The sequence below is a fragment of the Lemur catta genome, chromosome 1 (assembly GCF_020740605.2).
Source record: "Lemur catta isolate mLemCat1 chromosome 1, mLemCat1.pri, whole genome shotgun sequence".
NCBI classification, from domain to species: domain Eukaryota; kingdom Metazoa; phylum Chordata; class Mammalia; order Primates; family Lemuridae; genus Lemur; species Lemur catta.
In genome coordinates this window covers 8,363,583-8,389,484 of record NC_059128.1, presented here as the reverse complement: position 1 = coordinate 8,389,484, position 25,902 = coordinate 8,363,583, and the positions used below count along the sequence as shown (strand labels likewise).

Sequence of the window (25,902 nt, the reverse complement as noted above, 5' to 3'; positions counted from 1 at the left end):
TATATCCAGGATCCTTGATACTTGAAGTACCAAACAATGCATTACAATAATAAACGTACGAACAAAGCTTTTCCATTAATAACACTGTATTGGAAAAGTCAAGATTAACAAAAAGCTGCTACCAAATTTTCCTTTAAGCCTGTGTCTATTTTAATTAAATTTTGCAGAAAAGAAACATCTGAGGTTCTCTTTAGAGGAATATGTAATCAGTGAAACAAAAACTAGACAGTTGACTGAGATTCCTAAACTGCAATAATAATATGAAACTTATAGTATACTTTTTCACTAAAAATATTATTGTATTTAAATACACAAAGAATACAATGAATGAGCAACTTTTCTAAAACACTTCACAGTGAATTGTTTGACAATGTTTCTTTTTCCTTCTAAACCTTGTTAAATGGCCTAAACCAAAAAAAAAAAAAAAATTATGAAGGAAAAGAAAAGAAGTAGAATGGCATTTTTTAGAAAGAAACAAAATTGAGGCCAGGCCTAGTGGTGTGCACCTGTAGTCCTAGCTACTCAGATGGCTGAGGCAGGGAATTGCTTCAGCCCACGAATTGGAGGCTGCAGTGAGCTATGATCGCACCACTGCACTCCAGCCTGGGCAACAGAGCGAGACCCTGTCTCAAAAAAAAAAGAAAAAAAATTGTTTTTAATTTTTAAACTTTAAAAAAATTCCAGGGAAGCTAACAACAAATGTCTTACTTTACTTACCTGTTTTCTGTAAAGTTGCTGGGTGGACTAGGTTAGATGGAAATGTTGACCCTCTTACTGGCTGTTCTTTATGGTGATCAAGGAAATCTCCCCAAGTTGGCTGAAGCTATAAAAGATTTTATTTTAAAGCACATAAATAAGGTGTAAAATTTTAGAAGCAACTTTTCAAGGATAGAAGAAAAATTAAATAATACTTTACCACTGTAGCACTTAATGGAGATCCTGCTGGGGTATTTGTATATGTACTAGTTAATGATAACTCAAGGTCCATGTTTGGGGGGTCCCCCAGGGGTGGAAGAGAAGAGAGACTATGGGACATGTCCATATCAGCCATGGAGAAGAAAACTTCTTCTTCTAGAGAGAATAAAACTTGGTCACTTGTATTATAATTCTACCAATTCAAGTCTTAAAGTAAAATAATGTATGTTAATACAGTCTTCTTCCTTCAGAGTATATGAGATAGAGTGATGCCCCAAATTTCATGTTACTTCCAATGCAGTAATTTATTTGAATCCAAGATACTACTGGCATGGCCAGGCGCGGTGGCTCACGCCTGTAATCCTACCACTCTGGGAGGCCAAGCCGGGAGGATTGATCGCTCAAGGTCAGGAGTTCAAGACCAGCCTGAGCAAGAGCAAGACCCTGTCTCTACTAAAAATAGAAAGAAATTATATGGACATCTGAAAATATATATAGAAAAGTTAGCCAGGCATGGTGGTGCATGCCTGTAGTTCCAGCTACTTGGGAGGCTGAGGCAGAAGGATCGCTTGAGCCCAGGAGTTTGAGGTTGCTGTGAGCTAGGCTGACGCCATGGCACTCTAGCCTGGACAACAGAGCGAGACTCTGTCTCAAAAAAAAAAAAAGAAAAAGAAAAGAGCCAAATACATTATTTAGAATTCTATTTATATTTCAGTTCCTTTTTTCTGGAGACTGAATGCAAATGTAGTTTATTATGGCCAGTATTTCTTAAGAAGCCTCTAATTTCTATTTGGTTCAACATTCCATATTTAAATTGATTCTTATTATTTACAGTATTAGTGCTTAAATACCTATAATGTAAAGTAAGCTGGGTAAAGAGTATATTTACATATAACTGATGGAAAGATTAGTAAAGAAAAGTTTTCTATTTAAAAGGATCTACTATAAATCATTATGTGAGCACATAATTTGACAAAATAATTACTCCCAATTTAACTTCTGCAAATTTATATTTTTGTAAATTGACTTTCCTTAGAATAAATCATCATTTACAAAACTACACAATCAAAAAAAGATACTACAGCACCTGTGTACCAGTGTACCACTATAATGCTGTGGTTTGATCAACTTATAAACTAAAACTTTCTTACAGTATGGATCTTTTGTTCTTTCAATACTAAACTTCTTTTTTACAGCAGCCAAAATTAAGTTTAATTTTTCTATGATGATAACATATGATTCTGATATCAACTGTTTGAGTTGCTTACCACGACTAGAAGGTGTACGGGCCACATCTGTCTCATAAAAGCTTTGTTCTGAAGAAACACCCACAGAGAGGGAATCTTTTCTCAAATAATACCGGTTTAATTCCATCTGAATTCTATACTCATCTTCCTGTTGCATTGGTCGATTTTTCCTGTCTTTATTAGCTAACCCTATTTTGCTAGAATTTTCTACAAGTATACAAAAAGAAAGCAAAACAGTAATTAAATTTGGAGTTACTTAAGCATTTCTTTCCCAGAACACATTTATTCAATACCAATAGCAACTTAATACCAGTGCAAAACCACTGCTATTTAATGAGTGATCTAAGCAATGGCTTTAAGTAACTAGCCAGGAATCACAAATCTTATCTCTGACAGATGAGTCATTAAAAATATTTTTAAATGTGTGCTACTTACTGTGTTCAAGAATTATACTTTCTCAGTTGTATGAAGTACTATTCCCAACCACAGAAGTAAATCAGAACAATTTTGAAAAAGTTAAGAATGTGACACAAATAATCTGAATGCAAACTTGTTCCATGGTAACACAATTCAAAAAACCCAGTCAAACTTAACTATTCAGGACTTATTTACAATAGACCTTTGATTTCACATATTCAAAAATAATAGACATTCCTGTATGTATTTATATATTTTAATTTAAAAGTTTTAAAAAATTAAAGGTAATAATTAACAGTTATACTTGCCTGGTCCAGCAATAGCTGCTAACATATCCAAAAGCAAGTGCACCTGTCTTGGTGACAGGAATAGATGAATAGAGTCTATCTGTCCATCAACATCCAACTTAAAAAAAAAAAAAAAACATTTAGGATGAATACTCCTTATAACCTCACCACCATAAATATCGGTATGTTTTCATGTACTGAGATGACTACAGATTCTTTAGCCTTGGATTCTTTCACCTAAGAGTCTCTCTACTAATTCACACAATCTAAATGAAAAGACTTAAAGGTCACCAAACTGTCATCCTAAGGGGGAAAATCCACCTGAGAAATTCCATGTTTGCAAGTCCAATGTCATACTTTTTGTCTCTTTAAGTCTTCTAAGTATGTAAGGTATTTAAGGAAGCTATAAGACAGTTTCCAAGAAAAAATATTAAGGTAGCAGTAGTACAGTATTCATTGACTTTCAAAAGACTAAGCCAAAAGCCAATAAAGTCGGCTTTCATGAGTCTACCATGGATTGCCTTCTGTAGCAGAGCATGTGAGGACCTTCTCTGCCAACAGTGTGCCTCTCCCAAATGCTTACTGTGTTCCACAAAGCCTGCTCTCTCCTGGGCATGGGAGTGGAAGCCACAGCAGAGATGTGGATGGAAGATCGTAGTTATGTAGACTTCCCTTCTCTTTTTCAACTCTTTGCCCATTTTTCCTCCTAGAAATAAAAGCTCCACCCCAATCTCTTCCTGATTCCTATATACTCTGAAAAAAGCAATTACTCTGTTCTTTATACTACACTTTAAAAAGTTGAATATCCCTGCCTTACTTTTCATTTACCTTCTCTTATTTCTAATATGCTAACACTGACTCCTATTATCTTTGTGCTATTTTGTAATTGAAAAATAATTTAATTAATAAAACACATTTATATTTGGAAAACAGCTTCTTCCTCGAGAGAAAAACAAATTCCTTCTGATTCTAAAAACAAAAAATAAATTATACAGTGACTTTGAGAAACTTCCATGAACTAAGAATACATTCCCTAATAATAATCATCATTATTATCACTTTTATTTTTGAGCACTGGGGTTCCATGCTAAGTGCTTTTATATGTATTTCCTCTAATTCTTATTACCATTCCTGATTTACAGGTAAGGAAACAAGTCAAAGAGATTAAGTGACTTACACAAGGCCATGTAACAGATCCAGATCTGGGTTTTAACCTAGGCTGATCTGGATGGAAAGCCCTCCCTCCTTCCACGGCTTAGCTCCTCTGTTCTGCCCATAGACTGCTTGTTTTGTGAACTCCATACTGACTGCTGATGTACCAGACCAACAAGTAATTAAGGCTAGGAGGAGTGGGAAAATGTGTTTCTGATTATATGCCAAATTTAAAAATTGTTTTTTAATTTATTATTACTGAAATCACAATCTCTGACCTTCATTAGAATAGACAATCATCATTTCTAATTCATAGAAATTAAAATTTTCATAGAAATATTTCATGATTTATACATTCTGAGTTTGGCGTACAAAGAACAAAGTACATATTAATTTCTTTTGAAAACATAAAAGAACAGAACTAAAAAACAAATTACAACTCAATTGTAACATGGTAACTGAGACAAAACATCTCTAAATTCAATACCAGTAGTCCCCTATTTTCATATGAATGCATACCCAAAAACACATGCTAAAACTGAATACATAAAACACCAGATTTACTACTGAAGGGAATACTATTCTGAGACCTAAGGAAAAAACCGGGAAACATTTCATAACATTTTGAACCCATAGTTGGTAGACTTAAGTCTGGTGAATATCAGAAAGAGACTAAAGATGTGACACTTTAAGCACTTCTACTTAATGGCATCTTTGTCTATGCTGTATTGTTATAAGATCTTCTTGTTTCTCAATGCTCTAATATCCAGAACTTTTGTTTTTCCATTTAGTATCATTTGCATTAAATAAGAGCAAAATGTACTCAAATACTCAAGTTATTACACAAAAATTACTGTATAGGAAAGGATGGTAATATCTCCAAATATTAAATACTAGCTGGCAGACAATGCCACCATGCAATATTTCCAGATGTTCATTTGTTATCTAATAATCAGAATTCTAAAAGTAATATACATTTATACATTTATACAAATGTACAATGTTTTATTGTAAAAGGCATTTACACAAATCTATACATAATGTGCAAGAGTTTGAGTTTACATTGATCGAAACACGCAAACATTGAGGACTATACATAATTAACCAAAACAGAACTATAAAAGTCACTGCTATGGTTCTTTCTTCTTAAACAGCGAGTACATTCCCCCAAGACACAGATGTCTTAGTTTCCCAAGGATGTTACCACAGCAGGGGATTCCCCGGAGTGTTTACACACACTTTTGACTATCTGCTCCATTAACAATCTCACTGTGCTATTTTATGAAGAGGTTTAAGACCTTGTGAAAGGATTTTGTACCAGCTGAAGAAGGACAGAGCACTAAACAAAGGGAGAGGGGAGTAATGAATCAGTAATAGGAATGTCTTCATTCTAATCATCAGTTTCCTCCTCCCCTTCCTCCTCCAACTCTTGTCAAGTGTTCCAATCCAAGGAAAGATTTCTGGGAATTATTCAATCCTCTAAAAATCTTTTTATGTATATTCACACGTATTTAGTGGCTCCCTTTTCCACGTTCCCATAGCAATGTCCACATCCCTTACCGCATCTTTTACTAAGGCAAAGATTATATTCCACTCGTCTTTGCATCTGTCCCAAGAACTTGCACAGGGCCTGGCTTACAGTAGTCACTAGAACATCTACAACTAGGTAGATCAGTAAATAAAATAAATAAATCCAGGTATCTTCTTAATTTAAACTACATTTTATAGAGATTATATAGAAAACTTGTTTTCAAAGTCTGAAAATAATGCTTGACAAATTCATTTTTGACTGACTAAATAAATTCAAGTTTCCTGGTTCTCCAAAAGACTGATTAATATTGTTCCCTAAGACACAGATACAGTTGTTTTTATATACTGTCTTCAAAAAGCTGTGAGGCATAATGGAAAAGTCAATCTCTTTTCACAACTATATAAAAATGAGTTATTCTGCTCAAAATAGATGGGTAAATATTTTTATATATATAAATAAACATCTTCTATAGTCAACTTCTTCCTTTCCAAATTTATTTTCCTTTAAACTTCTTAAGTTTATGATGACAGAGACTATTTAATACCTTTCTAGTTATCTGAACCAATGACACCATGCCTAATAGAAAAAGGAGGGGTATTTTGTTTCTGAATTGTTAAGACAGGGGAGAGCAAGTGTAAGAGACAGCTCTTTATAAAACCTGAGTAGAAGCAATAGGACAAAGGCAGTCCTCACATAAATTTTGTGACTTAAAGACAGAGCCACCAGCTGACAGTAAAAATGCTAACTCTGAGTGGATTAACAAAATGTGGTATTTGTATACCATGGAGTACTACTCGGCCATAAAAAAGGAAGAATTAATGCCTTTTGCAGAATGTGGATGAACTGGAGACCATTCTCCTAAGTGAAGTATCTCAAGAATGGAAAAACAAACAGCACATGTACTCTCTAATAAATTGGACCAGATGGGCACACATGTGCACAGAGGGAAGTCATTGTACAAGTCACTGGAAATGAAGCAGGGGGAGGGGCGAAGAGCACAAGGACAAAAACCTACCTAATGGGTACAACGAACACTATTCAGGTGATGGTCACACTTACGGCCCTGACTCAAGCACTACAAAAGCTATCAACATAACAAAACATTTGTACCCCTTTAATATTTTGACATAAAAAAAAATGCTAACTCTGAGATAGCAGGTACCTTAGTTTAGTGGTCCCCAATCTTTTTGACATCAGGGACCGGTTTCATGGAAGACAATTTTTCCACCTTCCTGGGGTTGGAGAAATGGTTTTGGGATGATTCAAGCACATTACATTTATTGTGCAGTCAAACCTCTCTGTGGGCCGGGCATGGTGGCTCACACCTGTAATCCTAGCACTCTGGGAGGCCGAGGTGGGAGGATTGCTCAAGCTCAGGAGTTTGAGACCAGACTGAGCAAGAGTGAGACCCAGCCTATACTAAAAAAATAGAAAAATCAGCCAGGCACAGTGGCATGTACCTGTAGTCCCGGCTACTCAGGAGGCTGATGCAGGAGGATCACTTGAGCCTAAGAGTTTGAGGCTGCAGTGAGCTATGATGACACCACTGCACTCTACCCAGGACAACAGAGTAAGACTCTGTCTTAAAAAAAAAAAAAAAAAACCAAACCTCTGTGCTAATGATAATCTGTATTTGCAGCCACTCCCCAGCACTAGCATCACCACCTCAGCTCCACCTCAGATTATAAGGTGTTAGATTCTCATAAGGAGAGCACAACCTTCCTCCCTCACATGTGCAGTTTACAGTAGGGTCCCTGCTCCCAGGAGAATCTAGTGCCTCTGCTGATCTGACAGGAGGAGGAGCTTATGCTGGGATGCCAGGGATGGAAAGTGGCTGTAAATACAGATAAAGCTTCACTCACTCACAATGCACTCACCTCCTACTGTGCGGCTAGTTTCTAACAGGCCATGGACAGGTACCAGTCTGCGGCCCAGGGGTTGGGGACTGCAGCCTTAGTTACACGAAAATCTATAGTAATCAGTAAGTGGGTCACCATGTATAGATTAAAGAACATTTATACTTTTATTTTTGTTTTTGCTATAGAAAATAAAATAAACACTGACCTTAGCTCCGGGAAGTACTTCATTCTGTTTAAACGTGAGACTCAACTCCAACCTACCCATTAACCCTCCAATCTGCACTGGGTCAGAGGGTGCAATCTCTGGTAAATTTCTAGTTAGTTGTGGGTGTGGCTCATAAATAATTTTGGGATTCCAGCTAGGTGACAGCTTTGGCTCAGTTTCCTATAATAATGCAATAAAAATAAAGAAATTATTTAAAATATTTTAGTATAAATAAATTGAAATGTAAAATATAAATGTCAACTTAACAACAAAATATTTGACATGTAAAACCATATTATAGGCCGGGCATGGTGGCTCACACCTGTAATCCTAGCACTCTGGGAGGCCGAGGCGGGTGGATCATTTGAGCTCAGGAGTTCGAGACCAGCCTGAGCAAGAGCGAGACCCCATCTCTAGTAAAAATAGAAAGAAATTAGCTGGACAACTAAAAATATATGTAGAAAAAATTAGCCAGGCATGGCGGCACATGCCTGTAGTCCCAGCTACTCGGGAGGCTGAGGCAGGAGGATTGTTTGAGCCCAGGAGTTTGAGGTGGCTGTGAGCTAGGCTGACGCCACGGCACTTTAGCCTGGGCAACAGAGCGAGACTCTTGTCTCAAAAAAAAAAAAAAACAACTGTATCATATATATTATGTTACAATGGATAAACCAGTATTGTATAGCTAAAATGAAACACAGTAACATGTTAGTATACTAAGTTGTTAATAAAAGCAAATCATGAAAAAGGACTTTATTTAAAAGGAACAATATCTATTCAAGTTATAGCAATAAGAAAACCTAATAGACACTATAATTTTCTAAAACTTGATTTCTGAAATAACATAAAAGATAAATTATGGAATGACTGATTTGTAAAAGAACTCTGCTTTTGGAATGAAGCAACAAAGTCCCTTAATTATAAAGCTTTTTTAAGATATGATTTGTAAGATAAAGTTTCAGTAATATATTTACTATGTAAGGTAAATATGAACACTGCTTGATTTCCTCTGCTTTTATTATAAAATGATATTAGATGTTAATACAGACTGAGCATCCTGAATCCAAAATGCTCCAAAATCCAAAACTTTTTGAGCACCAAAATGACACCATAAGTGGAAAATTTCACACCTGACCACACACGATGGGTGGTAGCCAAAACACAGTCAAACTTTGTTTCATGCACAAAATTATTTAAAATATTGTATGAAATTATGTTCAGGCTATATGAATAAAGTATACATGAAACAGAAATGAACTTTGTGTTTAAACTTGGGTCCCATGCCCAAGATACCTCATTATGCATATGATAATATTCAAAAATCCAAAAATTCTGAATTCCAAAATACTCTGCTCCCAAGCACTTCAGATAAGGGATACTCAACCTGTATACCATTTGCCCCCAAGACACAGTATCCAACGTTTCAATTAATACACAGCACAATGGTAGGAAACGCATTAATTACAAATGAGTACTCGGAAATATATATCCCCATTACTGAATATTTGTGCTAATCCCCAAAATAGATAAAGACTCATTAACACATATATCCTAGCAAAATGTAATAGCCCTCATTTAAACCTTTTAAAAAATCCATGATTATGCTTTTGGGTTTTTTGTTTTGTTTTTCTTACCACTGGTGCAGTTGAACACACTGGGGAAGATTTTGCTGATGCAGAAAATTCATCCCAAAAGAGAGACACTCCAGAGAGCTGAAGTAACTTGTGAGCAAAAGCTGTGGGTTGATGTACATTAATTCCTGAGGATTCATCAGCAGTTTCATCACAGTATACAGTTCTGAAATTTAAAAACAAAGAGAACATTTACACAAACCTTCTAGAACAATCAGTTTGCAATAAGAAATGTGCACCACTTTTTAAAGTTAAAGTGATTTTGAAGTGCTAGCACTGCTTAGAATATGCCTACAATGTGGTCAGCAGCATCATGCTTTACTACAGTTAAGTATTTACATGAACAGAATTTAACATCAAGAAAGATAATTTCATGAAGCTTAAATTTGGGGAAAAAATTAATAACTTCCTAAAGCTAGCTTCAAGGAAAACAATTCCTGCACTCCTCCACAAAACATCTCTTGGTAACAGTAAGACAGTATTTGGCTCCAAGTCACAAGCCTGACATGAATGACATTTAATTCTCCTGTGTAACTAATCTTAAAATACAGAATGCGGTTCTTGGACATAGATCTATAGATATTGGGAGAAAAAAAGAATGTGTTTCTAAATGCATGAGATTTTAGATACTTTTTAAATATACCGTTTAAGGTAATGTACTCTAATTCAAAGATCTGTTAATAATAACTATTTTACTAATAGGTGTGTTTTGTGAAAGACAGAAGGCATAACATGTCTGCTTAAAATTCCATAAAGGCCCCCAGTAGATACATACACAAAGTGTCTTTGGTGCTCAGTGTGCATGCCTCATCTTGCTCATTTCTGTTGGCAGTTCATGCAGCATTAAGACACAAATGAACAGTTGATATCTCAGATCAACACCCAGGTGTGTGTATGTAAAGTAATCCCTGTTTTAGACCTTATTTATAGGGGCTCCAGGTGGCCATACAAAGAAAATCAAAAGCAACGTGTCTGTATCTTTTGAAGTAAATCACTATTGCACATATTGATTTTAAAATAATCCTCTCAGAATCCTCAGATGAAACAGTAGCCTTAGCCTTTCTCACTAAAGCAGCTTTAGGTTAAGCAGGGCAAAGCAAAAATCTTTCATATTAAATGGAACATGCATAAATACTGCACTGTTCACATGAAAAACAGACACTCTCCCACAGGAGTGCCTTAAATTTAGCAGCAACTAAATAATTATTATTTTGATTTGATGGTAACTAAAAGAGAATTACTTGCTTTGAATTCAACATAGGATTATATATAATTATACCCCAACTGTACTTTAAGTTTTCAATAATGGGATTAGAACATAACTTGGAGAGCAACACTTTACTCTGAAATTATGGAATACTGCAATATTTTAATTTAATATCATCACCTCTAATCTCACAAAGGCATCCCAAAATTTAATATGAGAATTACAATAGGGTCATTTGTTTTCAAGTGTAAGAATTCTTACCTTTCTATTCGAATTTCAAGTGCAGTTCCAGTTTTGGAATTTTCTGGCACATGTTCAATTCTCAAAACGGTGTCTATAAAAGTTACCTTTACTCTTCTTAGTACTAGAGTAAACAAGTAATTGTCAATGTAAGAGACTAAATAAAACTAAATAAAAACTTCCAATAAAAGGAATAAATATTAGTTTGATAAGAACTTACAAAACAAAGAAGCTGACTTTCTTTCCTTTCAAATCCCCAAATCCTAGATTTTGTAATAAATATTTTGCCTTACTGAGCATTTACCCATGTTACATCTCAACAGACACTTGAGACAATGACTAACACTGTTAGATTCTAATCCTTTTATTATGCAAGAATAACAAAATAAGCAAAAGAGAAACTAAGGTATAAAAGAAACAAGCAATTAAATTTAATGCTATATTTTAAATAACCTAAATAACCTCAATTCTGAAGTTCTAAAGTGAGAACAGTAATTCTTTTAAAAAACACTCTTTTATATGCATCTAATTTCTGGCCTTGGGTAAGATAAGATAAAAAAAAAAGAAATAAAAAAAAACACTCCAGTGGATTTGCCATATACAATGCTTATTAAATAAAGGTACTAAATTATTAAACAAAATCTAAAATTTTGAAAATGCTTAATAATGCCAAACCTGTTTCAATGGTTTCAGCAAACTTTTCAAGTCCTTCAAAAGGCTGGGTTCCTTCTCCTTGTTCATCTGTTAGTTTCTGGCTAAGACATTCTTTTGCCAATTGCATACTGCTAGTCATAAAACTTGACCAATACATAGGCTCGGAACCAGTTGCTGCAGAAAATATAAATTAATCCTAAATAATTTCTCAGAGTTGCAATAATGCCATTTCTCAAAATGCCATATTACAAATAGATGAATTCTTAATTCCCCATGAGAATATTAGTATCATGGTGTTACCACTCAGGCAAACAACATTCTCAAAATTACTCTTGAGATTTAACTATTACCTTATAATTGAGAAGAAAAAAAAAAACAAATCACAGAAAAAAGTCTGGAAACATGTGTTCTCATGACATGTTATATTTTTACCAAATATTAATTCATGAATTCATTCAACAAGTATTTAATAGGAATCCTACACATACAGGGTACCATTCTAAATATTATAGAGCAAGGATTAACTTTTCCTGTAAATCATCGTAATAATTTAGGCTTTGTAGGCCATATGGTCTATATCACAACTACTCAACTCTCACATTCTAGTGCAAAAGCAGCCATTGAAAGTAAATAAACAAATAAGTATGGCTGTATTCCAATAAAACAAGTAAGTATAACAATATTACAAAGACAGGTGTGAGGCCCAATTTGGCTTACAGACCATACTTTACTAACCCTGTTGTAGGGGATAGAAAAATAATTATGAATTCTGCCCTCAGAGAACCTATAATATAGTGGAAGAAGATATGATTAAGAAGAATTAGTAGGCAACTACTGAGCTTTCTTACCATTGTGAAAGCTAAGAGAACAAGTTAATTCTTTTAGCTAAGGGAATTAACAGGAAATCTAGCAGAGACAGCAGATGATCTGGACTTTGGAAATTAGTATAAATGTAGATAAAATAGAAGAGCATCCTTGGAGGAGGAAACACATGAACTGTGAAAACGCATTTCCAGATTTTCCCTCGTGAGAAAATTCTATCACACCTCCTTATTCAAAACAAACTGACAGAGATTACTAGAATTACTGCCTTCCAAAATGGAATTTAAAAACCCTTCTAATGGAATATTTTTAAAATAAGGGGAAAATATTTAAAAGTGTGATTTTCTATAAGGAAATATTATATCTACTCATCATGGTTAAAATATAGAATATTCCTATAAATTAAATACCAGATTATTAGAAAGGATTTCCATACATGTATTATCAATTTTTAAAATATAGGTCACGATAATTCTACCAAGCATAAGTTAAACTCTAGTGTTTTAGGCAGCACTTGGGATTATAATTCTACCATTTCATACCAACATACCTTTCCACCTAGATTATCAATTCTATCATCTTTTCTACATTTATAAGTAGGCATTCTACAATAAAGAAAAGCATTCCTTCTCCCGGTCCACCTCACATACTTATTTATTTGTATCAGTGTGGACTTAGGGATTTCTTTTTATTTAGTGTGTTATAATCCATTATTGTCATTATTCTTTTTAATACTCAAGTTGTCCCAGATTTGGCCAATGGAAGCCCCTTGAAGCCCAATTTTGTGTCCTTTTGACATTTCTCCATCAATCTTTGAGTACCCTTCCTTGCTTTCTGACACAATACTTTAATCTTTACAACACAAATCTTTAAAACAGAAATCACTTTAGATAATTGGTAATAAATAATTACATACACCAAATCATCTCTTTTACTAAAGTTTCTATGAATAAATAGGGAAACAAGCAACTCGAAAGATATAATCGTACCCTACATAGACCCAAGTCCTACTATTTTATCAACTGAAAACCTTACAAATATGAAGCAATGAATCAAATACTGAATTTAACGCTACCAGGTTACTTTTCTAATCTCTAAAGGATAAAAATAGAAACAAATAAAACAGAATCATATAACACACCTACCTAGGCGAGGCCTTGGTCGAAAGACCATTTCTAACCCTTTCACTTCCAGTGCACAATTATCCTGTAGCAAGGAGCCCCATGGAACTGACAAAGAAATTGACTGAATGAATCCTTCAGTGACTTCTAAAGGTGCATCTGCCGACTCCAGGATTTCATTGAGACACTAAAGAGAAGAAAAACCAAGTTAATTTTGAAATCGCAAGAACACAAAATTGTTAACTTAAAGATGTCAAATATGCCCACACGTGTCAGGCACTGGAGATAAGGAAAGCAGAGACCAAGATAAAGATGACTCCCAGTCCTCACTAAGCTTATAAGATAGTATACCATGAAAGAGATGCGTAATTAAAGTGTGATGAGTTGTATGTCAGAGGACGTACACTGTGCTATTTGAGTACGTAACAGAACCTATCCCGGACATTCAAGGCAGGCCACCTGAAGGAGTGCAATTTTAAACTGAGATCAGAAGACTGAGAAGGAGTTAACCAGGCAAAGTGGTCCAGGCAGAGACAACAGCATGTGAAAGGATTCAAAGAAAGCACAAGTCAGAGAAGTACAACCACACACATTTGCTACACAGAGTATTTGAGGGGGAACAAAAGTTGCTTTAGGCTTTAGTGTGCCAGGGCAAAGAGCCAGAGATAAGGCTACAGAGATAAGGGAGAGTACGATCCAAAGAGCCTTGTAATATATGTTAAAGAGTCCGAACTTTATCTTAAGGGCAATGGGAAGCCATTGAAGAATTTAAGCAAGGATGCCATGATGGGATTCAAACTTTTAGTGGACCCCTCTTGCTGCCATGTGCAGCATGAATTGAAGAAAAGCAAACACAGGCAGAGAGTTTGTTATGAGTAGCAGAAGCTAGAAAAATTGGTTTGGCAAGGACAGCAACACTGAGGACAGTTAGAAGTGGATGGAGTTTTGTAATGTATTTAGGAAATATGAGAATTAATCGGCATGATGAGGGGTAAAAAGCAGGAATTAAGAATGACACTCAGGATTACAGCCTGGGCGACTGCTTAGATAGAGGTGCCACTTACTGAGACAGGAACCTAGGGAAGCAGATTAGGAGGAAGACAAGGGGTTCAGTTCCAAAGTACATTTAAGGAGACATCTAGGAGGAGGTGTCAAGGACACAGCTACATTTTCTGGTCTAGAGCTCAGGAGAGCCATCTGGGCTGGAGATGCAGATGGGCATAACATTAGAGGGTAACTGAAGCCACAGGGTGAGGAGAGATGCCTTTGGGAACTTACATAAACTGATAGGAGGCCTAAGACAGAACTCTAAGAAACACTAACATTTAAGAAATGGGTTAAGAAAGAGGACCCTGCAAACAAAACTACAAAAAAGAATGAACAGAGACGGAAGGAAAAGCAAAAGAACTTCATGTCCCAGAAAATTGTGGAAAGACAATATGCGCCTTTCTGGGTAGTTAAATGCAACAAAAGCTAACAAAAAGTCAAAGATTTTTAAATGTCCACTGGATTCAGTGATATTAAAGCCTTAGTGATCCCAATGAAAGCAATTTCAGTGGCGTGGTAGTGCAAACAACACTGTAACAGAAGGTAGAATGAACGTAAATGCAATTAGCAGAACAATTCAATGTAAATTTTTTTACAACGTTTTTTTTTTTTTTTTTTTTTTGAGGCAGAGTCCTGCTCTGTCACCCTGGCTAGAGTGCCATGGTGTCAGCCTAGCTCACAGCAACCTCAATCTCCTGGGGTCAAGCAATCCTACTGCCTCAGTCTCCCAAGTAGCTGGGACTACAGGCATGCGCCACCATGCCCGGCTAATTTATATATATATATATACATATATATATTTTTTTTTTTTTTAGTTGTCCAGCTAATTTCTTTCTATTTTTAGTAGAGACAGGGTCTCGCTCTTGCTCAGGCTGGTCTCGAACTCCTGAGCTCAAATGATCCGCCTGCCTCGGCCTCCCAGAGTGCTAGGATTACAGGCACGAGCCACCGCACCCAGCCTTCCAGCCTACAATGTACTTTTTAAATTAAAATAACAAGTATTTATTCAACGCCAGCTTATATGTAAAGTACATCCTGGATGCTATGTTGCATAGGGGAGTATTATATTTCCTTGTCTACACCCTAGTGTTGAATAGTGAGATTTGGATTGGCTCAGCACTTATTTTTGATCACTAGTTTAAAAGGCTTTCCTTAAGTTGGGGTTTGTGTAATCGTAAAGACTTTCTTTCCAAGGAGTACATGGGTATAGACGGTTTTAAGGTATAAACATCCTGATCCTTAAGCTCCAAATATATTCTTTCCTAAAATTGACTGAGAATAGCACATACAATGGTGGCATTACATACAGTCTCCTGTCCCACTGCCCTTCATACAATCTTCCTTCTCCCACTTAGCCAAAAAAGCTGTATCTTTCTCCTTTCCTAAATCCTCTCTTACTGTAGTGTCTAAGGTATATAAACCTCCAGACAGGACCAGTTGTACATTTTCTGTTCTTTCCCTATCTTACACATTTTTGGGGGCATGATACTCAAAGAAATTCAAAGAACTAAGTGATATTGCTACTGCAAAATCCCTCAATTCTCATCTACTTACTTATGACATCAGTATTTCTCAAGCTTGTATCTATTTTCAAAATTTAGAATAAAATTTATGCTGAGCCCCGCTGAATTCTTGCTGTAAGTATATTCACCTACAGATGCATTAACTAATTAGAGAGGAGGGAAACACAACCCATTTATATTGTTAAGAAATTTATTTCCAATGAAAGTTTTTATATTTGATTATCAAAATGCCTATTTATATTGTTTTGATCAACTGTGCACTTACAATAATTGTATTTACAACACAATCCAGAGGGAAAATCTTAATACTTAAAGCCTAAGGATTATCTGAAGGAGATACAGTCAAATGCCATATAACAACATTTGATCAACGACAGACCACCTACAGGACAGTCATCCTATAAGATTATAATGGAGCTGAAAAATTCCTATCATCTACTGACATTGTAGCCATCATGACCTCTTAACACAATAAACTATTCACGTTTGTGGTGACGGTGGTATAAACAAACCTACTGCGCTGCCAGTCAAATAAAAGTATAGCACATACAATTATTTACAGTACATAATACTCAATAATGATAATAAATGTTACTGGTTTATGTATTTACTATACTTTCATCATTATTTTAGAGTGTACTCCTTCTACTTATATTAAAAGAAGTTAACCATAAAACAGCCCAGGCAAGTCCTTCAGGAAGTATCCAGAAGAACCCACTGATATCATAGGACATAACAGTTCCTGCGTGTTACTGCCCCTGAAGACCTTCCAGTGGGACAAGATGTGATGGTGGCAGACAGTGACACTGATGATCCTCACCCTGTGCAGGCCTAGGCTAATGTATGTGTATATCTCAGTTTTACAAAAAAAAAAAAAAAAAAAAAAAACCCTTAAAATATAAAAAAAATTAAAGATTTTAAAAATAGAAAAAAGTTTATAGAATAAGGATATAAAGAAAATATTTATTGGCCGGGCACGGTGGCTCACGCCTGTAATCCTAGCCCTCTGGGAGGCCGAGGCAGGTGGATCGCTCGAGGTCAGGAGTTCGAGACCAGCCTGAGCGAGACCCTGTCTCTACTAAAAATAGAAATAAAAAAATTATCTGGACAACTAAAAATATATATAGAAAAAATTAGCCGGGCATGGTGGCGCATGCCTGTAGTCCCAGCTACTCGGGAGGCTGAGGCAGAAGGATCGCTTAAGCCCAGGAGTTTGAGGTTGTTGTGAGCTGGAATGACGCCACGGCACTCACTCTAGCCCGGGCAACAAAGTGAGACTGTGTCTCAAAAAAAAAAAAAAAAAAAAAAAAAGAAAATATTTATGTACAGCTGTACAACGTGTTTTAAGCTATACTTAGTACTCTTACAAAAGAATGAAAGTTTTAACAATGTAAACATTTATAAATTTTAAAAGTTATAGTAAATAAGGTTTATTATGGAAGAAAGAAAAATATTTTTTATAAATGTAGTGCAGCCTAAGTATACAGTTTATAAAGTCTATAGTAGTGTATAATAATGTCCTAGACCTTCACATTCACTCACCACTCACTCACTGACTCACACAGAGCAACTTCCAGTCCTATAACCTACATTCATGGTAGTGCCCTTTACAGGTGTATAATTTTTTTAATCTTTTATATATTTTTACTGTACCCTTTCTATGTTTAGATACACAAATATCATTGTGTCACAATTGCCTACAGTATTCAGTACAGTAACATGCTGTATAGGTGCATAGCCTAGGAGTAATATGCTATACCATATAGCTTAGGTGTGTAGTAGGCTATATCACCTAAGTTTGAGTAAGTACACTCTATGATGTTCTTACAGCTAAATGGCATAATGAAGCATTTCTCAGAATGTATTCCTTTCATGCAATAGCATGACTGTACTGATTAGGTGAATATGGCATGCCCTAGAGCATCCATTAGGAAAATAACTTAGGGCCAGCCATGGTGGCTGAGGCCTGTAATCCTAGCACTCTCGGAGGCCAAGGTAGGAGTATTGCTGAGCTCAGGAGTTCGAGACCAGCCTGAGCAAGAGCGAGACCCCGTCTCTACTAAAAATATAAAAATTAGCTAGGTGTCGAGACATGCACCTGTAGTCCCAGCTACTCAGGAGGCTGAGGCAGGAGGATCCTTGAGCCCAGGAGTTTGAGGTTGGTGTGAGCTAGGCTGACACCACAGTACTCTACTCAGGGCAACAGAGTGAGAATCTGTCTCAAATAAATAAATAATAAAATGAAAAAAAAAAAAGAAAATAATACTGTATTTTAAAAAAAATACTGAAGTATCAGTAAAGGAATTGAATGTTATACTAAAAAATATTCACTTAATGCAAAAGAAAGCCTAATAGTAACAGGAAAATGTTTAATATGATCAATTTCAGTTTATATACATGTTTTTATTATAGAAAAATGACATGTAAACAATAAAAGACTTAAGCATAAAATATATAAATTACAATAGAATTTTGCAGAGGAAGTAAAATGGACATAGGAGTTCAGTGGGAAAAGATACAATGTTAAGTTGCCAACTATTAATGAAGAGCTTGTTCAAGCATTTTTAAATGGATAATGGTGGGTATTTAGATTCTACCTGGTGAAAAAATATATATATTTTTAGAGACAGGATGTCTCACTCTGTTGCTCAGACTGGAGTGCAGTGGCACAATCATAGATAGCTCACTATAACCTCGGACTCCTGGGCTCAAGCAATCCTCCCACCTCAGCCTCACAATGTTTTATATCAATATTTACAACACAACAAAAGTCAACCTCTACAACTATTTAAACTTATAATTTAAAAAATCAGTTTTAAAATATACAGGGAATATGAAATTTTTTAAAAGGAAAATTTAAGAGATAACTGAGCAAACATGTTTGAAGACTACTTCTTTAAGATATAGCATAGGTTCAGGTCCTAGCTCAGTCAATTACTAGCTGGGTGGCTTTGAACAAGTTCTTAACCTCCAAGTCTCAATTTCCCCATCCATAAAATAGAAACAGTACCTACTTCATAAGGTTATTATGACCATAAATGAGATAATACATATAAAGCTACCAACATAGTTCTTGGTACCAAGTCAATACTTTTTAAATGTTGGCCATTGTTCTTTATGTTTTACAGCACCTACCTAGTACAATGATGAGCTCTGTTAGGAATTCAAGGTATGTTTGACAATATGAAGAACAGCAAGCATTAAATTATTTGTTCCTTTTTAATATGTCATTCCATATGATTAACTAAGAAAAGAATTCCTTGTTAGTTTAAAACAAGGTATCAGAATTCAAACAGAGATAAAACAGACCATAAAAATTTTCAAGAGCTGATTTAGATTAACATTTAATTAGCATCTACTACACACAGGATACACACCATACTATTTTATACCTGTGTTATTGCATTAAGTCTTCACAATAGCCCTTTGAATTAGATATTTTATGCCCATTTTACAATGGCAATTGGGGATGAGAAAAATCAAATAACTTGCAAGAGGTCTTCAATTAATCACTGCAGAAACAAAACTAAAAGAGAAATATATTTTCATAATTGAAGGTTTTACAGGAGGCTAAATAAAATCATGTGCTAACGTATTATAGTTCTCAAAAACGTAGTACTGGCTTGGGGGTTTGGCTTATAGAACAAGCTTTTAAAACTAAATGAAAAAAACTCCCCATCCCGTTAGTACTAGTATTTTTCAAAATGTAGTCAAACACCACACACATTAGAATCTCCTGGAATGCTTATTAAAAATGCAGATTCTTTAATTTCTAGACCCAAAATCTGTAGGGAAGGGACCAGAAGTCTGCATGTTAGTAAATTCCCAGGTGAACCCAGTGTTATTAATGTCTGAGAAGCTTAGGTTTCTTGAATCTTTTGAGGCAGTGTGATGTATGAAAAGAATATAGGAGTCAGAAAGCCTCGGGTTTCAAATCTTGCTGTACCGTTTACTAATACCAATTTAACCTCACCTAAAAAAAAAAATGTTAGTACCCTACTTACAGTAAGATAATGTATGTAAAAGCAGCCAATACCATATATAGAGATGGAGGGTGCTTAATAAAATGGTCACTACTATTTTCAAAAGCAAGCTAGTAAACCCCTTAACTTGACTCCATGTCCCCTCTAGTCATCAACCCCATTTTCTTTCTTTCATCAAAGTAGCGATTTGCTCAAACCACAAACTATTATCTGCCTTCTAACCCTCAGCTCCTCTGAAACTGCTCTTAACTGCCATTAAACTGACAAATGCAATGAACAATGTTTAGTCCTCATCCTTCTTGAATTTTCATTTCTAGCTCCTACGACCACTCTCCTTTGTGAAATTCTAACTTTTCTAGGCTTTTGTAACACTTCACACTCTCAGTCTTTTTTCCAATCCTTTACCACAACTGAGTTTCATCATCAGCCTTTTTTTCCTTCTCAACCTAATCTACATGTTAATATACTCATGCTCTTGGTGCAGTTCCATCTCCTTCCACTGTTTTATTCAGTACTGATACTCTGATAACTCCCAAATCTTTATCAAATCCAATCCTCCCATAGTTCCCACTGCCTCCTCTACCTGGATGTTTCAAAGCCCCCTTAAAAACCAATATGGTAAAACTTATTCTCTATCCAATCTCAATTTCCTCCTTCCTCATCCCCCACCCCACTACTCCACAAGGGTGGGGCCAAACCTGCTCTTTCTCTGATATTTTCTATTTCACCACCAACCTACAGCCTCAAGTTACTATCATGCAAGATTTTTCCCTCTACCTGTGTTTCAGAGTTTTTCATATTAATTTTTTTTTTTTTTTTTTTGAGACAGAGTCTCACTTTGTTGCCCAGGCTAGAGTGAGTGCCGTGGCGTCAGCCTAGCTCACAGCAACCTCAAACTCCTGGGCTTAAGGGATCCTACTGCCTCAGCCTCCCGAGTAGCTGGGACTACAGGCATGTGCCACCATGCCCGGCTAATTTTTTTTTGCTATATATATTTTTAGTTGGCCAGATAATTTCTTTCTATTTTTAGTAGAGACGGGGTCTCACTCAGGCTGGTCTCGAACTCCTGACCTCGAGCGATCCACCCGCCTCGGCCTCCCAGAGGGCTAGGATTACAGGCGTGAGCCACCGCGCCCGGCCTTCATATTAATTTTTTTAATTTAGAACATTTGGCACAAAAAATGATCTACCATATAAGACAAAAAAGGTAAATGCAGAACTGCTTATTTCGTGTATCAAGTATTGCCACAATTATAACTCTGAAATTTTGTACAATATTGTTATCTCTGGAAGAGAAGGGATTAAGCTCTATTACTTCATATTTTATACATTTCTTTAATGTTTGATTTTTTGCTATGAGCATATATTAATGTTTTAAAGTATATAGTGGCAATGGGTTAGCCTTTGCAAATTGGGGATGTCAATATTAGATAACCATCTGAGAAACTGGATTTGATGGAATTCTCTACTCAGTAAATACCAATTTTGTGTCTACCTTAAACTTCTAAATATAATGGTTCAAAAAGTTTTATTACAGCATTGAAAAGTCATATTAAAAGAAAAAATGTGGTAAATGTTAAGAAAATAGTTCTAGAAAGAATCAACAGTTCAAGAATTTATACTGTACCACTAAGTTACAAAATAATTTCCCTAAGTATAAGATGTTTAAATAGGTTACACTTATGTACAACCTTATATTCACTTGGGCAAAACTCCTTATATCCTGTAGCATAAGTTACTTCGAAATTCATTCATTCTGTGAAAATCTAAAGTCGACTACAGTATATGTGTAGGACAAAATTCTTAACCTACTTGGTCAAATTGATTCCCTATTATCTACCCAGGCAACATTTTCCTCACTAGTCCTTTGAAATATATCCAGGTGATTCACTGATTGTTAAAGTGAACTACTCATTGAACCAGTCAACAAATAAATGCCTTACTGTACGGTCCCTTAGAGTTTTTATTCTTCTGTTTAAAGCCATTTTAATTATCATCAATGAGTTTCATGAATATAAGCAAAAAAAATAGAAGGTAATACACTAGTCTCTATGTAGCATTTTACAAACAACTAGTAATCAATGTTTCTTGAACTGAAAACAATTTTATTATATATACTAATAAAGTATAAGTAACAATCAAAAACAGAGTATTAAAGTTAAAAGGCCTCAGTGTAATAAATTGTTAACGTCTACCCTCCTGGACATACTGAGCTCCTGTGAGAAAAAAGTATTTGTTTAATTCACTGCTATATCCTCCAGCCCCTCACAGTGGCACATGCTAAGAATTCAATACATGTATTGAATCAACTCATGAAAGAAATTCCATTTAAAAAATAAAAATAAAGTCACAGTCTTAAAGAGTTGGAAAGGAGTGAGTCACTAAATCCAACTTCCTACCCAAACAGAATTTCCTCCTTTCAACATCTGCAGTTTCAACCACTTCTAGGGACAAGGAACTCATAAACTTTAAGACAGCCCATTCCAACCATGGAACAGTTCCAAATCCCTTGCCTCTATTCCTCCCTCCACTTCAAGCCCTGTTTAAGGTAGTGATCTCCATAGTGGAGTGTATACGTATCGAAGAGTATATCAGATGATTCAGAGGGACACGAAAATTAGAGATTCTATATTAAATTTTTCAAATTTTAGATTAGAAAGTTGTACTAACATTTAATATACAAATGTGCACCTCATTCAGGCCAGTCTGACATATCAAACTGGTACAAAGACTGTAGTTCCATAATGGAGAAAAATTAAAAGCAGTGCCCTCAGTTGAATGTTCCATTTTAGCACATTGAAATTTACTTTTGCATACATTCTACATAATAAACAGACCTTTAAACAGTAGAAGCTTTGTAAAGAAACAGTAAATGACAATAATTTTCTGGTTTCCTTATTTTATGGCCAAGTATTTAAGAGTTGAATTTAAAGAAAAGCAACTTCCTTTTACACAGAGTTCTAAATATGCTAACCATTTACGGGATGATAAATGACTATCAGTAGTACACACTACCTAGCAGATATTTTCCAAAAAACAAAAACACACTTAATCTGTCTTTTCAAAATAAAGATAACACTTTAATAATGAGAAAGAGAGCAACTGTTTTTCAAGAATACTTGTACTATGGGGAGAATATTATTACTAAAAACTATTTATTTGAAAATGTTTCCATTGTTCCATGATTTTGTTGCTGAAAATGTATGTTAAAGACACCATCTACTTTTTAAGTGATTACATAGGTTACAAAAAGTTTGAAAACAAAGAAAGATTACTTCAACCGATCTAAACGTCTTCTGAACAGTGAGTCTGAAAAATTGGGTTTTAAATCTAGTTTTTACGTATGTGTGTGTGCACACAACATCTTCCAATTAATTATCAAGAATAACACGGCCGGGTGTGGTGGCTCACACCTGTAATCCTAGCACTCTGGGAGGCTGAGGTGGGTGGATTGCTCAAGCTCAGGAGTTCGAGACCAGCCTGAGCAAGAGCGAGACCCCATCTCTACTAAAAATAGAAAGAAATTATATGGACAACTAAAAATATATATAGAAAAAATTAGCCGGGCATGGTGGCGCATGCCTGTAGTCCCAGCTACTTGGGAGGCTGAGGCAGGAGGATCGCTTGAGTCCAGGAGTTTGAGGTTGCTGTGAGCTAGACTGACACCACCGCACTCAGAGCGGCACTCTGCCTCAAAAAAAAAAAATAAATAAATAACAGAATAGCTAATTGAAATCAGGGAGGAAGGGAATGTCTTTACCAATTTCAATAAAAACCTTTGCATAATTGATAGTTAAGAATTGAAACATTAGTAATATGGCCAATGATGCAATTCTTCCAACATAGGTATCTTTTTTCAATCATGAAAGTCATTAAAATCAAACGTCAAAAGTAACTGAATTTGGAATCAGAACTTTGAATAATTATATCTAAGGGTCACATCAAGATTTCTCTTAGTAATCAACATAGCATACTAAAATAAATAAACAAATCAGCAACAGCAAGTGTTTACTGGATGCTTTGACAATATCATTTTAGTTGACTAAACACTTATAAAGAAAAAACATAATCTTCAGATGAAGTCTAGTCATAAATTATTTTGCCAACGATACTAAAGTCAAACTATAAAATTCAAATATCACTACCTCTGATTTCCCATGAGGACTAAATAAAACCACCACACAAATAAAAGTGCCTAGCATAGTGCCTGACATAAATAGATGCTCAATAAACTTTAACTGCCTTTCTCTTGATCTGAGGCCATGTGATGCAATGAAGAAAGCACAGGCTCAGGAATTAGATAGGTTTGAATTATCACTAACCAGTTGCTAAATGTGTGACTGCAGTAAATTATTTAACTCCATCTGTAAAATGGGAATAATAATGCCCACCTTATAGGGTTAACGAAGTCATTAAAAAATAATGTATACAAAGTCCCTCCACCCACAAAGCCATTTAATAAATGTCCAACCCTCCTCCTTCAAGATAATCTATTCATAACTGTACCAAAAGTATGGAATCATAGGTTGCTGAATTTTAAAATATCCATCAGAATGCCTATCTTCTGGTGAGAATTACAGCAATACAATACCTTGATAAAGTACCTGGCATGAAGTGTATGCTCCATTAATGTTTACTGAACTCAGGTGAATTATTATGTCCAACATGACTTGGTTAATTGTGGCAGCTTGGACTACGCTGGTGAGAGACTGGGTCTTTCCACTATCTTATGTACTCTCCCTAGTTTAAGTCATCTAATTAGTGACAAAACTATATACTTATTCATACTCTCTAGTACAAATTAAGGGGCATAATAAGGTGTTATCATAATTTAAGCTTTTCTGTGGCTAAGGAAGTAGGGGTTGGGCAAATAGGAGAAGCCACTCCCTTCTTGTCAAACCCAAGGCTGAATTACTTTAAGAAAAATACTACACACTGAATAAACACATGCAGGTACAACTGCATGTGGTGAGTTCAAATACACATAAAACACCTGTAAGACACAATAAGTCAACTCACAGACGCTGAATGACAAGTGGAAAGCAGGTTTTAAAATGTCTGAAAATTGCAGCTTCAGCGCTTTTGCAACACCTGCTTTTACGATCTGTCACGTGAAGCAAAGAGGCATAACCAAACAGCACTACTAGAGCCACACAACCATTCACAGGCTGGGTACACAAACTGCTCTTGCAATCGTATAATCAAGCAAAAGCCGGCCCAACCGACCAAGGAGGCCTTCACCTAACTTTCTTCCAGATGGTAAACGCGGTACGGAGACAAGGCAAAGGCGGTGTGCAGGTAGCCAGCCCAAAACAATTAACTAGGGATTCTGACATCCCAAAGGTCCTCTGCATCCTTAATCTTTCCGGAATGTCATCCCATGAAACAGGGTTTGTATGCCACAGAAAGCTGCGGCCTCTCACATCCCAAGGGACAGCATTGGTCATCTCCTTCCACAGACCCCGAAGCAGTGACTCAATTATTTCCATAATGTAGACTCCATTACATCTGTTAAGTTTCTGGAACACGTGATTTGAGGGAGCAAACTCGCTACAAACAGATTAAACAACACTCTAACACATTTCTCCGTGCCCTCCCACACTTGGATCCAAACACTCCCCAGGGAGGGGCTGAACGTCACCAGTCTGGGATGACACTCGTTCGAATCGCCCTGAGCAGGGGAGCGACTCCCGCCCGGCTCTCCGCCGGCAGCTCTTACCCATTTGTCCAAGGGGACCTGGGCGAGGGACCCGGTCCCCTGGTACAGGTCAAGGCTGAGCTGCTCCAGGCTCAGCTTCTCCTGCAGGAAGTGGCCCAAGTACCTCTGCAGGAGGTACCGACAGGCCCTCTTCTTGATAGATTCCGAAAACGGCCACGGCATGGTGAGGGCTGGCAGCTGGGCTGGCTGGAGCTGCGGGCGGCGGCGGCTCCGGCTCCAGGCCGCGGCGACTGCGCCTCGGGTCCCGGCCGGCGTCCCCAGGCCGCGGCGGGGCCTAAGCCCTGGGCGTCCCCTCCATGGCCGCTTGGCGACAAGCGTCCCTCAGGGCGACCCCATCGCCCGCGC

General features: G+C 36.3%; 1 protein-coding gene across 2 annotated transcripts in view; it reads right to left on the bottom strand.

Moving 5' to 3' along the window:
• ATG2B (autophagy related 2B) overlaps window positions 1-25,780 on the bottom strand; it is a 72,855-nt gene extending 47,075 nt beyond the window's left edge. For both annotated transcript variants that reach the window (XM_045561248.1, XM_045561257.1), the window contains exons 1-10: window positions 25,558-25,780; window positions 13,310-13,472; window positions 11,364-11,516; window positions 10,710-10,812; window positions 9,245-9,407; window positions 7,614-7,793; window positions 2,888-2,984; window positions 2,184-2,369; window positions 917-1,071; window positions 718-823 (exon numbers count right to left, since the gene is read on the bottom strand). In XM_045561248.1, coding sequence (XP_045417204.1) covers window positions 718-823; window positions 917-1,071; window positions 2,184-2,369; window positions 2,888-2,984; window positions 7,614-7,793; window positions 9,245-9,407; window positions 10,710-10,812; window positions 11,364-11,516; window positions 13,310-13,472; window positions 25,558-25,719 — 1,468 coding nt within the window. In that variant the 5' untranslated portion in view covers window positions 25,720-25,780. The remainder of the gene's footprint in view (window positions 1-717; window positions 824-916; window positions 1,072-2,183; window positions 2,370-2,887; window positions 2,985-7,613; window positions 7,794-9,244; window positions 9,408-10,709; window positions 10,813-11,363; window positions 11,517-13,309; window positions 13,473-25,557) is intronic.
• Window positions 25,781-25,902: the final 122 nt, after the last annotated feature.